This window comes from Triturus cristatus, chromosome 2_1 (assembly GCF_964204655.1).
Source record: "Triturus cristatus chromosome 2_1, aTriCri1.1, whole genome shotgun sequence".
NCBI classification, from domain to species: domain Eukaryota; kingdom Metazoa; phylum Chordata; class Amphibia; order Caudata; family Salamandridae; genus Triturus; species Triturus cristatus.
In genome coordinates this window covers 864,536,841-864,552,822 of record NC_140581.1, presented here as the reverse complement: position 1 = coordinate 864,552,822, position 15,982 = coordinate 864,536,841, and the positions used below count along the sequence as shown (strand labels likewise).

At 43.7% G+C, this 15,982-nt stretch overlaps 1 protein-coding gene across 1 annotated transcript in view; it reads right to left on the bottom strand.

Moving 5' to 3' along the window:
* The window catches only part of PIP5K1B (phosphatidylinositol-4-phosphate 5-kinase type 1 beta), a 381,348-nt gene that overhangs the window by 99,908 nt on the left and 265,458 nt on the right, over positions 1-15,982 (bottom strand). The window contains exon 8 of the mRNA XM_085632982.1: positions 5,439-5,644. Within this exon, the coding sequence (XP_085489108.1) occupies positions 5,439-5,644 (206 nt within the window). The remainder of the gene's footprint in view (positions 1-5,438; positions 5,645-15,982) is intronic.

Sequence of the window (15,982 nt, the reverse complement as noted above, 5' to 3'; positions counted from 1 at the left end):
GGTGTGTCCAGTCTCCTACACTTTACTAACTGGCGGTCAAACTCAAACCTATCCCAAGCTACCTGGGGTGTTATGTATTATGTACGCATATACTATAAAGCCGTGGCATAAAGCAAAATGGTGGAGCCCCCCTACAGAATGTGATGAGGGCCCAGTCTCCCATATCTTACACATATTTCTTGCCTTTGGACTGAATGGGGGCACCCTTGAAGGGGTGGGGTCCGCTGGAGGGCTGGGGGCCTCCCTGCGCCACAGGGGCTGTAGGGGCTCATGAAGAAGCTACCAAAAAGGTCGCTGCATTCTATTTGCCCACAAGCATCTGTAAGGCATTGGGACATCTCCAGACCTGTTCCAATGCACATTTTCAATGCCTAGGCAAGTGAAATAACATTTAACACCTCGATTCAGAAGAGCATTGTAAGTTTGAGTCTGTTGAAATCTGGTATATTTACAATTACCTCCTGAGGCAGTAGGACCACCGATTTCAGGATAAGTAAATGGCAAATATTCCACTGGTGGTAACTCCCATCCAATCCGCTACGGTTAGGAGCAGCTGGTGGATCAGGCATCTGATTAAGATGACTGATCCCCCACCATGTCTGGTGCACTTACCTACAAGAAGGACCACCGCAGAAAGGTAAGTCCAGTGCCTTTTACATGCTGCATTTCAAGAAGGCTGGATATGATGCCACTTTCCAGTAACCCCTCGCTGTTGCAGATAATCCACCATCAAATACAGGAAATGATAGATTTTCCATCAGAGATTTCTCTGCCAAAGGGCACTTTGGTGGAGAAACCAGGACCAAAATGTTGCAAACTCAGACTAAGGTGAATATTCCTCTGGTGCCTTGACAGATGTAAATCCCGTGCAATGGTGGATCGATTCACCATTGCTCAACGATAAATAAGTAAGGGCCTAGGCTTATGGTCAGCTGTGGATCTCCTACCATGCCCCAAAGAAATAGTAGCAAGTCTGGCCATGTGAGCTGGAAATTGAAATCCAGTCTGCCGCTTGTCCCCACAAAGTGATAAGAGACTTTTGAACTACAGTACGAGAGAGGCATTTAGTGGTGACATTTATTACTTTCTGTTGAACCCTGGAAAGGTGTGTGTGTGTGTATATATATATATATATATATATATATATATATATATATATATATATATATATATATATATATATATATATATATATTGCAAAGAACACACACACCCTTCAGCTGCATGAAACAGGCCACTCCATCGCGCTGTTAAGATTCCTTTATTTCTGGCAGACACAGCATGACGCGTTTCGAGGTAACAAACCTCTTAATCATATGCAACATTGCAGGGGAGGGTTCGTTAGCTTGTTTAAAACGTGACTGAGACATTGAAGAAGGACCAATGTCCACTTGTTTGTTTAAAGAGGCAGTTCATATTTAGATTTTCGATTTTTGCATAACATATGGAAAAAATACTTTCCTTGTTTTTCACTCATGAAACGTCTTTCAGGAGATTGCAAAAAATTTCATATGTGCATTTTCAATGCTTTCCTCTTTATGCCCCTAAAAGTTAGGACTGCAATCCCCAGAATGCCTCTCACATATATAGTTCTTAATTTCTTCAATGTAGATTTTGGCGAAACTTCACCTTCTATTTACTCGGTACCAACTGCTTACAAGGCCTTTACTGGGTTTAGTAACTTATTGTGGCTGCATCCTATGGTCCGAGTAACAAGGGAAGATTCCACGACCACCCCGGTTTCTGTTAATTGTCACTTGCCTTCAAAAATGAAAGCTCATCAGCACGGCGTGCTTCGGGACAAATCCCTCCAGCAGACTCTGGCCAATTCAAAAGTTCATCTCCAAGGTGAGGCGGGCCTCTCAGCTGCAGCCACAATAAGGTACCATGGATGGGCCATGTACGCACGATGCGCTTCGCGCACCGTGCGCACATGGAGGACATATTATGCGCTTCGTTGTGAAAGGTAAGCTTTTAAATTTTCTATTATTTCATATGGTTGTGACTGGATGTGTAAGCTGGCTCAGATATATATATTGATTTAAATGCTATTTTCTCAGGAACTACTGAACAGATTTACACCAGACCTACAAAAGGCACTTCCTTGACCTGAGGACTACCTCTCTGCCAAATTTCAAGTAACTCTGTTCAGCCGTTCGGGCTGTAGCTGTGTCTAAAGGTCCTATGGAAAAATGCATGGGAAAAACGCGTTTTGGGACCCCCCTTTTTTATCAGCCCCCGCTTGACGAATCCCCCCGAGACTTTCAGGGTAGGAGCGGAGCGTAGCGCCCCACCTATTTTGAAAATTTCGCGAGGATTCGTCGACCGGCGCCAAAGTTATTCCAAATAGAATGTTGCGGATTTCCTATGGTAAGAGGGTCCTAACTATAACTACCTACTGGCGACCGCCAGTAGGTAATATATATATATATTCAGTTCAGTGGGGTGGTCCAACGAATGAGCCGCACTCGAATCAAGGTCAGCTTTCCCCAAAAGCTTATATTTGGTACAAACAGTTGCGCTTTTCAGTCCATTAAGACATCTGACAGCAGCCTGAAGCGTTTCGGTATCTTCCCTTTTTCAAAGGCTTTCAACAGTCAGCAGGAGCGCATGGCAGACTTTATCTTCCCTCCATCTGCCAATATCGTACTCCCTGATTGGATGTTCGTGATTAGACTGTACGTTGCATTCTGGGGAGTGAAGTCCGCTAATGAATGCGCTCGCCAATATTGTCTGGTAAGAAGCCCTGCATGAGCCCTGGAAAGCACACTGTCCTAATCCATGAATGCGGCTCATTCGTTGGACCACCCCACTGAACTGAATATATATATATATATATATATATATATATATATATATTCCTGAACATATTGCTGTAATGCAGCAGCTTCCGAGTCACGTGTCCGGGGTTCATAGGGCAAACATCAATGATGTTCTACTGCTTCTTTCAAAAGGGTGTATATAAGTACAACGAATGACAAAAACTACTAAGACATCTGATTTTTATGCTTTGGAGCAACGGCATGAGGTAGATAGGCCCCGCTTTACCCTCAGGCAGTCATGGGAATTCTCCACAGGTCACGCTATTTCAAAGGAAAATTGTTTATGTCACATTTCAAAATGTTGCTGCACAAACACAATGAAGAGTGGAAAAAAAACACCACCATTACGTCTCAAAGGAGCGAACTCAGCGGGTCATTAAGGAGACGCTAATTACTACCTTGCAGCCATTACGGAGCCGACTTGCATTGCACATCCGTAGCAGCGAGCTGCTGGAAAACATACACATGGTACAATGGTATTTTTTAAAGTATAGAGGAATGATGTCTTAAATTAGGCTCACTAAGCCAGTCGACCTTTATCTATTGTACGAGTCCACTGATACAATTAAAAGCAACCAATTGTGTTTTTGGCTTGCAAACCTTGTCTTAACTCTTGCTACATTGATACATTTTGCAGCCGTGTTAAAGAAGGTGTATAAGACAGTGTCTTGCTGCTCTTGGTGGTACATAAATGTCCAAACTTACATGTGCCATTCTGCATATGGAGTTCTGTTTCAGGTGACCCTTTTTTTGGGAGTCTGCTTTCTATTTGAATGATGATATATATCAACTCTCTTTTTATGAGAGGGGAATGCAGCATATCCACCTGATTTTCTTTAAATATGTCCAAAGTTAAAATTTAGGTATGAAATAAATGAGGTGTAATTAATAGAGTCACAAAGTGTACTTTTGAAAGAGTTGCCAGAATGGAGGATTGTCTGCACACGACATTTCAGTGATCCCACTCTAATATCTTTGACTTGTGGAACTCTAGCGGGCCAGACTGGGAACCGAAACCGGCCCTGGCAAACTGCTCGGCCGGCCCCCCTGTGGGGAAGGAGGGGTGAGGCCGAGCTGTTAGCAACGGCCAGTTTCGGCCGATTTTGTTACAGGTGGCAGATATTGCCGGCCCTCGGTAACAAATACGGCCCCTCAGGAGCCGAAAACCGGCCCCCACCCTGGCAGCCCACCGGAGAAATGCCCAGTGCCCGCTACCGCCAGTCCGGCCGTTAACACTAGCAATTAAGATTGACACAGCATACGATTACTTTCTTAGTGAGTGAACAACCTGCGTGTTTCTGTCACACGGACAATACAGTTTTCCACCAACATGTACTGGGAAAGTGTCGGTGTGAGCTAAAGGAGGCCTTTCAAGGCCAAGCTTGAAACTACTGTCTTTAGTCAAGGAGTAGTTAATTAATTGACTTAGTGGTGCTCAATATACCTAAAACATGTTTGTGCAGCTGAAAATGGAAGAACACTCTGAGAGCATTGCCCTCATAAGGCTCTTTGTGCTCTTATATTTTTGTGCTTCACTAATAACACGCAGAATATATTTTCACATTTGATTATACATCTACTCACTAATCTAGAACTATTGTTTTGAAAAATATTCCTATAATATGCAGAAGTGTGTTTTTCTGATTCTAGTAACTAGGCCTCAATTTAGGCCTAATCGGCATGATTTTCAAAATTGGTGTCCCCTTTGTCACTCTTGTCCTCTCCCCTGCACATCTCACTGCCTATCCTTTCTGCAGCACATAGTCAAGTAGAATGTTCTTTGTTTATTTCTGTTGCCATTTTTCATGAGGTCTTTGATGAACTTTCCCTGGCTTAGTCACAAAACTGCAACTATTCCTCCAAGGTCTTTCCGCTATATCACTGTGCCCTATTCATTCATATAAAACGTTGTTGATGTGTCTAGTCTATTCTAGCATCTCCGGATGACATAAACATAGAGGGGGCAAAATAATTATTAATGTAATGGGATAGTGCTTGGATGCTAAGGCAATATGATGTTAAATATTTCTGTGTTCTGATTTGATCATGAAATTATACATTTGCTCACATCACTATAATCATGCAGTTTTGTTAATTTTATATGCGACGATAATGTATAAAACCCTCGATTTGTGGGGGGAGCCAGAGACTTTCTTGTTCTACTCGGGATGCTATATGTTTTTTTCCTGATTTTGCTGCCCATTTAGGATTTAGACTAATGTGTGTTTTTGCATTTCTCTGTAGTATTGCCCTGCTTACTGAGAGCCTTCAAGGCACTGACTTTTTAACACTTTACTTGTAAAATTAATAATAAAACCCTTTTACTATTTTGCTGATCTAGAGCTAAGCTATTGACTGAGCGATTTTACTTAATTGACTGTATTTTCATATTTTCGATGTGTGGGAAGGTGCCTTATTTGAGGTTTAACACCATCTCTGATTCATCAAAACTGTGGGAGTCCTCATGAGTTAAATATTAGCGTGCCAAAAATTGCAGGGTCCCTCGCCCAATCCCCTAGAGAAATAGAGCACATGAGTAGAGAGATAGAAGGTTCAGAACCTACATACGGAGAGAATCCCAATAAATGAATGCCACGTGATTGATTAACCACTTACGTGCTCTCAGTGATGACAGTAGTGTCTCCAGACTTCCCAGGACCCTGTATGGATTCCAAAGCTGTAGAGTACAATACTCTCTGCCCCGCAGGGCGTCTGTCAGTTGCATGTTGGGAGCTCTCACCATTATTTTCCCTTGAGGAAGGATCCAATATGTGCACTCCCAACAAAAGACTATAGTCCATGATTTTAAAACTTTCCAAAACCTATCAAATAAATGTTAAAAAAAACATGTTAGAAAATTATTCAAACAAATTCCAGAATTATAAAGAAACAACCCTGGTACCTGAAAGGGTACTGCAGAAAAGAACGTGTTACTTAGCATAGTGACATAGGTACTCTCAGTCTAGGGTATCCCACTTTCAGAGTACCAATAAACATGACATTTACATTCTCCAGGCAAGGAGACTGACTAATTTGCCTATTAGATTGATAACAAGTTTAAGCTATTGGCATTGTAAATGATAATACCTTTTATTTATGTTTTAAAAACGAAAACAAAAATAAAAGGCAGTGTCATTCACAATGCCACTAGCTCAAACTCGCGTAAATGCAAGACCTATTGCATTGTAAATACTTGTTCTTTCTGCAATGCCTTTACACGTTTAATAAACCTTCATGGTTTCCATTTTAATTATTTTCAGTCTTCATTGCAAAGCCTAGTGTGCTTTACGTCTAATTCTGAGGTGTTATTTGATATTAAATTTCCATATTGACCAAGTCCAGTTGTGGAGCAACAAATTCCTTAAAGGATTAACACCTCTCCCGGTTCATCAAATGTGTTTAAGATTGAAAACCACAGTATAAGCACTACATCTGTATCAAAGCAGTCTACATAACAGAAAGACATGTTAAAGCATCGACAGCAGACAGTCAAGTCATATGCATCTACTTATTTTCCTTGTTTGAACTGTGTAAATATAATAAGTCCAGATACTCCCTGTGAAACGTGCTAACGTCCTCTCCAAATAGAAAACCCAAATACATATTATTTCTCTTCCCAGTACTCGAAGTATCTAATATCCCCAGAATACAGTCACATATCTCATTAATCGAAGGTTAGTTAGCATTCCCGGGGGAGGGGGTGGTCACAGAGCAACGTAAGAGCTAGCTAGCAAGCGAAGAACCACACCTGCACGCGTCCTCTAGAGCCGGGATAAGTAAAGCGTTTATGGCTGGGCACCTGTAGCACACGATCTTTCTCTCATTAGAAGCTTTGCGCCTCCAATAAGCTAGCCCCGGTCACCAACCGTCTACCAGCCCGTCGATGCTGTTGCTGTACGCGGGCATTAGTTGGGCTACCTCCTCCCTGTGTCAGCACATTGTGCAGTTGGTTTGGCTGTGACGCAGTAGACCCCCCTCTGCCTTCCCGCAGATCCGGCGCTGAGGGCAGGGATTTCAACCGCTCGGGCCGGGGGTGAGTGTACAGCGGTTTCGCCCCCATCCCAGCAAGTGGTGGATTATAGGGAGGGTGCGCGTCCTCTACCGTGCCAGCCGCTCGGACCCCAACTGCCACATCACAAAAATCGCGTGAGTCCCGGCACATGGCCGCTCCTCCCCGCTTGTTGTGATGTGTGTTTGCTGGTCATGTGCACAAGTTTCAAGACTTTTGGGGTGTTTCTGAAAGTATACATATAATAGTTTTCCATTTTGGGTGTTTATTACACCAGTGTCTAAAGATACAAGTAAGTGCCCCTGCCAATGTGCTATGATGCACGAGGGTCGTATTGGTTTTGAGGCAATGTTTTAAATGTAAGTTTGTGAGAGGCATATTGTCGTTGTTAACATACTTTAGGATCTGATAGAAACATTGTTTGTTGTCTAAACCTAGTAACCTAACTGAACGTGCTATGCGCTGCCATAAAAGAGAGACTACAACTCCCAGAATGCAACTGGCCGTTAAAGTGGAAAGCCGGGACTGGAATATTGTGCACCTGATGACATGAAGCCACCAGTTAACCCCATAAATCAACATGGTTCTAACAATGACAAGGGAAGCTGCTATCCTCCGCAGGCCGCTTCGAAAAGGGCTTTGAGTGACGTGCAACGTCTGTAACTTCATAGACGCGAGGTAGGATCCTTCTGCTGAGTGGAATCCACAGAGCTGGCCCAGTGCAACCAGGAACAAACTGGATCCGCTCTGGGGAGCTTGTTATGGAGGGGGTCTTTATTTACTAAGCTGCCTTGCAAAGGGCGCCCATGTTCTTTCCAGAGGCCATCGCGGTCAGTAGACTGGGGGTGTTCAACACAGAGCGCCTTCAGGCGACTCTTCCCACACTGACCTCGAGACACACAAATAAATATGATTATAATGATGGCAGCTCGGCTGGCTGGCTGATTCGGACCCAGGGGCGGCCTCGTGCACAGATTGTGCTGGAAGGTTCCAAGCACAGCAGTGCACACACACTCCGACTCTGAGCATCGAACCAACCTGCATGACAGAATTGTTTTGTTTTTGTTGTGTTTATAATATAATGAACGCTAGCTCGACCCGAGCACTTTACATGAGCAGCAGTTAGATTACAGAAGGACACATTCATTTTTGGTAGGCATGAGGACATTCAGTGATTTGCCCAGAATCACAGGATGTTGAGCCAACGCCGAGACTCGAACCTGGTTCCCCAGCTCCAAAGCAGGCAGCTCTAGCTGTTACGTCACACCGTCTCCTCAGAGTGTGGCTACCTGTAACCCACGGCCGCCACTGTCTGCTGACAGACTAGCAGCATTTCTGATATTTGAAGACCGGATATTTGGAGCGTGGATGCCGTGAAGGTGGAGGAAACTGCATTTGTCCAAATGACCCTCAAACAAGTCCTAATTAATGTATGGCACAGTTAGGTCAGGGTCTCACTGGCCTCTGGCGTCGCCTGTCAGTCGAAGGCGGAAATGCGCAAAGTGACTAAAATGCATAGAATATTCCTACATTTACGTAGACCTGCGCGCGCACCTCTTTTTATTGACATCTGTCGGGTGTTCTCAGCTGCCATGTCTGTGCCACCGCAGTGCGATTGCGGATCGTGCCCTCTCCAGGTGCCCGCAGGGACGCCTGCCACAGCCGCGGGATTGGACTCAGCGTCGAGAGCACAGTGCCCATTAAATGCGGGGTGCCATTCCCGGAGCTGCGCAGCGGGCACATGCTTTCTTGGCCAACATCTCCCCGACGGTGGGAATAGAAAGTGAAAGTGCATGAGGCTGCTGACTTGCCTCGGAAGTGGGACAGGAGATGTGCACGCCGAGCGCGTCTCCACAAGCGCCTTCCACAGACTACAATTGCTAAAAGCCCTGCGCGGGCCCATCTCCTATCCCACTTCCGAGGCAAGTCAGCAACAATAGATCTCGCTGGCGACAGCGCTTCGCGCTGCGTTCGCCAGGCGAGACCTAAAAATGTGTCACATGACACTTCAGCACGTATGTGCTAGGCTTATCTGTCCCAGCCTGTATGTCTCTACCACAGGGCAGATGGAATGTAGTGAGGCAGTGAAGGAAAGGGCCTGGTGGAGGGCCTAGCATGTGGTAACAGAATATCGTTGAATAAAAATCATCTGACATAAGTATTGCGTCCTGAATATAATTTACAAAAATATTGCCCATTAGAATTTTATAAAAAAAGGAAAATCTACATCGAAGGGGGTGATATTTTTGTAAACAATATTAATGTCAGACTATATTTGATATGACGAAAGTTAACAGTAGAGTAGACTGACATACAACGAGGTCTGTGTATGGCATTGTGCTCTTAATAACCTCAAGACCATTAAGAGCTAAGAATATGTACTAACTATTTCTTTCACTTGCTTCTGGTGTCCTCAGATGCCTAGTTGGTGGGAAGGGATTCCCAAGCAGACATAACTAAGTTAAGAGGCATCAATTTAAACCAGACTTCCAATGAACAAGTTATAAAAAACAGTTTGGCCACATACAGCATCAACTTAAGAGTTGCTGTTTCCATCATTTAGGAACTGACAAACAAAATAGTTTTGTGGTCCCAAACAGCGATAGCCGCATTTGTACTCAACATAAATTATTATTTAAAAGAAAACCTAAAAAAAATGTACTTCTAAATTCTCTTGCTCAGCACAAATTATAAATAAGCATTGGCACCCCCATGAAGCCTCAGGTTTAAAAGGGCGACTTATTCGATTTGCATTTTTTTTGGCCAATTGCATATGAATGCATGTGCCATGATGTGCGCATGCATACCAGGCATTCTTACCATAGTATGTATGCATCAGGACGCACTGTAACGATTTGTCATTTTTAATTTACCATTCTAAAATTGTGGATAGATTTGTTAGAACAGTAAATTAAAATCTTACAAAGGGAAAAACTAAGCACACACCACCACAATAAACAGGAAATAGGCACTTTGCAGCTTCCGGGCCGTTGTAAAAAGAAACAACAAAATAAATAAATAAATAAAATGGGAGTGGGTTGGAGCATAAGGCAGAGGGGACGGATATACAAAGTGTATGCAGGGAGAGAAGCACAAGCAGGGGAGAGAGCAGGGGAACCAGTACACTCACATTTAGTGTTGAATCAAACAAAAAAGGGTCCCCTTAAGTCAGCAGTGGAGGGATACAGCTCATCCAATCAGAACACTGTTATACTGGGTGGGACAAACACAAGAGTGGGGAAGAAAGCCATCAAACCAGAAACAAACACCTGAGATAGACATCAGTGCCATCCAATCACGAGGATGGGGCAGCCCAATGCCGTTTCTAAGTGTATGTTATGCATTGATAACAAAATATCTACCTTGGACAGCTACCTGCAGCTGAGACCCAAAAATGACTAAATAAGCACACTGTTATGCCAGCATCTAGCAAAGGGATTTCACTTTATAATAAGGTCTTCCAAAGACATAATTCAGGATTTGTAAGATGTTCAGGCAGCAATGTGACATGTAGAATGTAGCGACAATGCAACAGGAGGCACTGTTTTAGACCAAAACAGCGTGGCATAGAATCAATCAGGTGTCCATGGAAACACATATTGCAATAGGATGACTGCAAATGTTCAAGGTGAAAACGAATAAAGCAAAACAAAACTGTGAAGGCTCTGCTGATGTCTGTATGATTCAAGAGTGGGCTCATGAACAGAATATGAGAGAACCTGGGCGGGGCTTCAATGAAAGGTGGCCATGATGCTTACGGCTGTCAGTAATGCTATTGCCAATCCAGCCATTACTGTTGTTTTACAGGTGGGTGCATGGGAGGTGATATATTTGCCCCCTTACACGGCTGCGATGTATACACCTTTCAGAATGATGCATTAACTTAGATGACTGAGAGTTCAAGCTGCTGCCTCTCATTTGTTTTGATTCTATTCACCTGACGTCAGGTGCATAACACCCTGAAGCATTTCCAAACATAAAAGCTGTTTATTCACTTTTTCTTGGACTCCGAACAGGAACACCTCGATAAACAGAGGCGTTTTTCTTAGAAGCAAGTACCTTTGGGCCTATTATTTAGCACAGAATGTTTCACTGCAGTCGCAGTCGCTCTTGGCATGGCGCGGTCTGTCGACGTCACACGGCGTGGGATGACAGTCAGCGTTCACACAGAAGAAAGATGATGGTGATAAAAAGTGCAGGTGTACTGAAGTTAGCTGAGCATTTCGGCCCCCACTGGTGCACAGGCTCCCATTCTTAGGGGCTTGGTATTTTGGGATTTACGCCTGAGCCCAGATTGACTTTTCGTAGATCGTAGAGATGCTTCACCATACCTTGCTTGCAAATGTTCATATCCGAAGGAGCTCAGGAACGTGCACTGCTTTGCTATTGGCTACAAGTAGTCATGAAAGATTTATTTGTTTGGTTGGCTTTATGTAGTGTCATGGGCAGTGTCTCATCACAGAGTGGCACTGGGAAAAATCCCCTCCATCACGAGGACAGTCTTACATTATATCCAATCACTACTTTTGTTACTGCCGTTGGTAATTGCATTACCGTCAAAAATTCCACTTACAAAATAAAAGGCAACCTGCATATCCTTTACCATAGATATTAAGATGAGAAAAAGTCTGCGGTAGTCTAACAAAAGGAGGAGTCCTTTCATGTTAAGTGTGGGATATGTGTGTCCTGTGGACAGGCGAGTGATGCTAGAGGAGTGGTTTGTGTAGCTGGGCACTATATCATAACCATGAATAGATTAGTAAGTGCTATATTTTGTTTCTGGTGGTGCATTTCCAATCCTGGGAGCATTGGTTTAGCTGCAGGAAATTTGTTGTGTCGGTGGTGTTTTTACCAACAGAATATTTATCACTGGTGGTATTTGTTGTGTCTTGTGTTTGTATATATGAGCCCTCTAATGGTCCTCGACGGACTCCTTACAAGTATAATGTAATCGGATGGTTGTGACCGGATGTGGTTAATAAAGTTGAAGATGCTGTGCGTTCAGTTAACGGTTGCATGCTGAAGAATAAAGATGTGCAAAACCAGAGCGTCCTGTGTGGTATTGTCTGTTACCTGCTTGCGGACTGGGGAGGATGCTACAACTGGTGACGAGATAGGGGATCTGTAACCCAAAGAATAAAGAGTGCACTCCCAGAGAGTTTGCCATGGTCCAGCAAACTGCTTTTGCATGCCATGTGTGCCACAAGAAGTGGTCTACAGTTGGCATATGTGAAGTCAAGCACAACTCCATCTTTTGAGAGGCCCTTAAAGAAGGTGAAGGCCCTACGGAGGAGCACAGTCACAAAGCCTGCCAGAAGTCAACTGGTAAAGCCAAAAAAAAGAGATACTGTGCCACATCATAACACAGAGCCAGCATAGATACAAAGCAGAAACACGAAGACAGCGACAGCCAAGTATAATGCATAAAGTTAAGAGCGGTAAAGAGCACGTGCAAGCAGTGAAACCATTACTCACCGTGAAGAAGGTACCCGCTGACCTCAACCCGAGCACTAGTGAGCTGGCTGATGCTTGCAGAGGTACCATTGAGCCATGAGAAGCTGAAGATCAAATGCTGCCTGAACAGCATATACTCTCGACGTAGGTAGGAAACAGAACAAAACACGATGCCGCCGTGTTCCTGAAACCATCACCTCCTTTCGATGCCACCAAAAAGCAGAATCTTGACGCCAGATGGACTGTCTGAATAGAAAAGTATGATGACTTCATAGAAGCTAAAGAAGAAGCAGATGATAAAAAGATCATCAAATACTTAAAGAACCTGGCGGGTGACAAAGTAAAAGAAGTGATAAAGAAAATATCACAAGCTGATGAAGTATCATACCATCAAATCAAGAAGACTTTGGATGCCAAGTTTAATCCAATGCTGAATATCGAATGTCAACTATGAAAGGTACACCTTCAACCAAGCAAGACAACAACCTGGTGAGATGATGGATGAGTTTGTTGAGAGACAATACACGCTCATAAAGCACTGCAAATTCACTGAATTCAATTATGAAGAAACCATGCGTCTTAGAGTTACCGATGGTTGCCTCTCCGATTCGTTCTGACGTCACATGCTGCGGGAAATGCTCAGTTTGGAGAAAGTGCTCATGGCTGCAAGAGTGGAGGAACGTGCTGATCGACAGGCTGCTGATATAGAGGCTGGAACAATCCAAAATTAATCGGCACTGAGTATGAAAAGTAAGCAGAAACAGAAGGCAAAGGCCCACAGAGTGTTGTCTCCAAAGAAAAAGAAACTGCTTTTCCGCTGTGGATTCTCCTTTCCACATGAAGGTAAATGTCCCGCCATCGGACAGGCATGAATAGGCTACGGGAATGAAAACCATTTCAAAATGGTTTGTAAAGCGAAAGAGAAACTAAATGAGTCATGGAGAGATGATAAGATGGACGCCAGACAGTTCCAGAAGCACTCTAGCTGCACCCACAAGGCGAAATGGCAACATTGACTAAGGCAAGTGGAAACAAAACTAAGTTGATCGTTCTCAAAATCATCTTCCAAAGGTTCGTTAACATCATCATCGAGTGACAGTGATGAAGATGGATGTGCGATCATGGTGGCAGCCACAGACTGACGTGTGCATGTACGATTGGCCGCTTGCAAAGAAGAACCCAAATATAAAAAGATTTGCCACCCGAAGCAAAAAAGGTCATTTGGACATTGTCCTAAAATCAGGCTTGTGGTAAATGGTTGCCCTACGACTTTTATTATAGACAGTGGTGCATCGATAAATATCATGCCAGCAGAAAAGTAAAACAAACTGTCTCTGTTACCACGTGGGCAGTCTCTAGGCCTTTGCAGAGTCATGGATCCTTTGTAGCGACCATGCAGCACATGAAAAAGAGAGGGCAAGCACCAATTCATGTCCTCCAGGGTACGTCGATGAGTGCATGTTTGTTAAGTGTCGATAGTGCTGCTGACATGGGACTGATCTCTATCAGCTACAACTTGAATGCTCATTCTGAAATAGAGAGTCAATTCTCAACATTGTTTCATGGACTTTGGAAGCTTAAGACCATGAAGGTGCAGCTTCACATTAATGAAGAAATTCACCCTGTTGGCCCAGCGACACCGCTGAATTGCTTTTCACTAACAGGAAGCCATTGAGAAAGAACTAAAGACACTGCTAATGCATGACATCATCAAGTGCTCTACTGGTCCAATTCCGTGGGTTTCACCCATTGTTGTGGTGCCAAAAAATGACAGTGAAGGTTCAGTGCATGTTTTTGTTGATATGCCACAGGTCAACACAGCAATAAAAAGATAAATACATCCAGGTCTGCATATTGCAGATATGATTAAGCAGCTAAAATGTGCTAACGTTTTCTCCTGCCTTGACTTGAACAAAGGCTCCAATCAACTTAAACTGGAAAGAAACTATAGGTACAGTACTACTTTTTCAACTCATGTTGGTTTGTTTCGATATAAAAAAATTTGTTTTGGTGTGTCAGCAGCTGCACAAATCATTCAAAATGTCATTCGTCGAATAATTCAGCCAGTTAAACATGCTTTTAACTACACTGATGATATATTGGTGTTTGGGGCTACACGAAATCAACATGATAAATCACTCATAGACGTATGCCATCTGCTTGCTGATGCAGGTCTTACACTAAATGCAGAGAAGTGAGAGTTTCACAAAAATTGACAAATTCTTTGGGCTTATTTTCCCTGGAAAGGGGATTACTCCTGACCCCAAAGGTACAAGCATTGTCGTCTACTTGCCCTCCAGAAGATGTGCCCATGCTGTGATCTTACTTGGCAATGCTAGCTACTGCTCCAGGTACATTTGAGATTTTGCTACGGTGAGTGCCTCTCTAACAGAACTAACAAAGCAAATTGTTTTGTTTGAATGGTCCTCTGAATGTGAACAAAGTTTCAAGCAAATTAAAATGCAACTGAAATGACTTGCTTTGATCTGAAATTGGATACAGAAATTGTGGTGGATGCAAGCCGGGTAGGGTTGGGTGTGATCTTGCCCAACACACGGCACAGTTCGATGCTCAGAAACGCATTGAGGCCTATGCTAATTGGAGTCTATCTCAGACCTAGGGTGCTTATTCTCAGCCTGAGAAAGAAAGCTTATCTGTTGTAGGGATGTGTGAACACTTTCACGTGTTTCCGTACATAAAGCATTTTACCCTTGTCAGAGATCATCAGGCGTTGCTCACCATTTTTGGAAATCTGAAAGCCAAGATGCTCCCTCGCATTGAGGGGGGGTGTGTTTTCAGGAATATGATTACACTATTGTGCACAAGCCAGGGAAGGATCAAAACCTCACAGACTACTTTTAACGAGTGCTGCTGCCACTTCATAGTACAATGTCCAAAGCGGCTGAGGTCTATATCAATTTGCGGTTGACTTCTTCAGACCCCTCTGTAATGGGCATCAGCTCATGGTAGTTGTCAATAAGTACTCACGTTTTCCTCTAGTGGAAGACTTGGCATCAACAACACATAACAACGTTATCAAGAGGCTGGACGATATTTTCGCAGCCTGGGTTGTTCCTTCCATTCTCAAATCTGACAACGGTCCTCCTTTCAACAGCAGAGAGTTCAAGGACCTTCTTAATAATTTGAACATCAAACTTCAGAAAAGTACACCTCTCTGGCAAAAGAAAACAGGGTTGTTGAACGATTTATGAGTACATTGAAAAGGGTGGTTTAGCGTGCTGCACTGGAAGTAATCGACCTCAAGTCAGCTTTAAGCCCAGCCCTCTGTGCCTACCATTCCATGACAGATGAAAGTCCTGCTACTCTGATGTTCAGGAGAGACCCCTGAATGAAGATACGCAATGAATCACTAATCAGTCAATAAATCCTGACGAGATTCGTGTCACTGACACCAATCAAAAATGCAAAATGAAGGCATACACCTTTAAGCGCCGAGGTACGGTCCAAGCAAAAGCGGACATGCATGACTGACGCTATGTTTGATGCTGAACCGCGAAGAGTTACAGCAAGCAAAGGACATGGTAACTGCCCAAAGACCTGGCAATTCCATAACCAGAGACTAGTCGCACTTCAAGCATTTGCCTCGATGCTCATCAGCTTTGACCTCACGGGTGAGGCAAATCCACCTGAGTCAAGCATTCAACACTTCTCCAGGGATGCCAGATATAGGCACCCC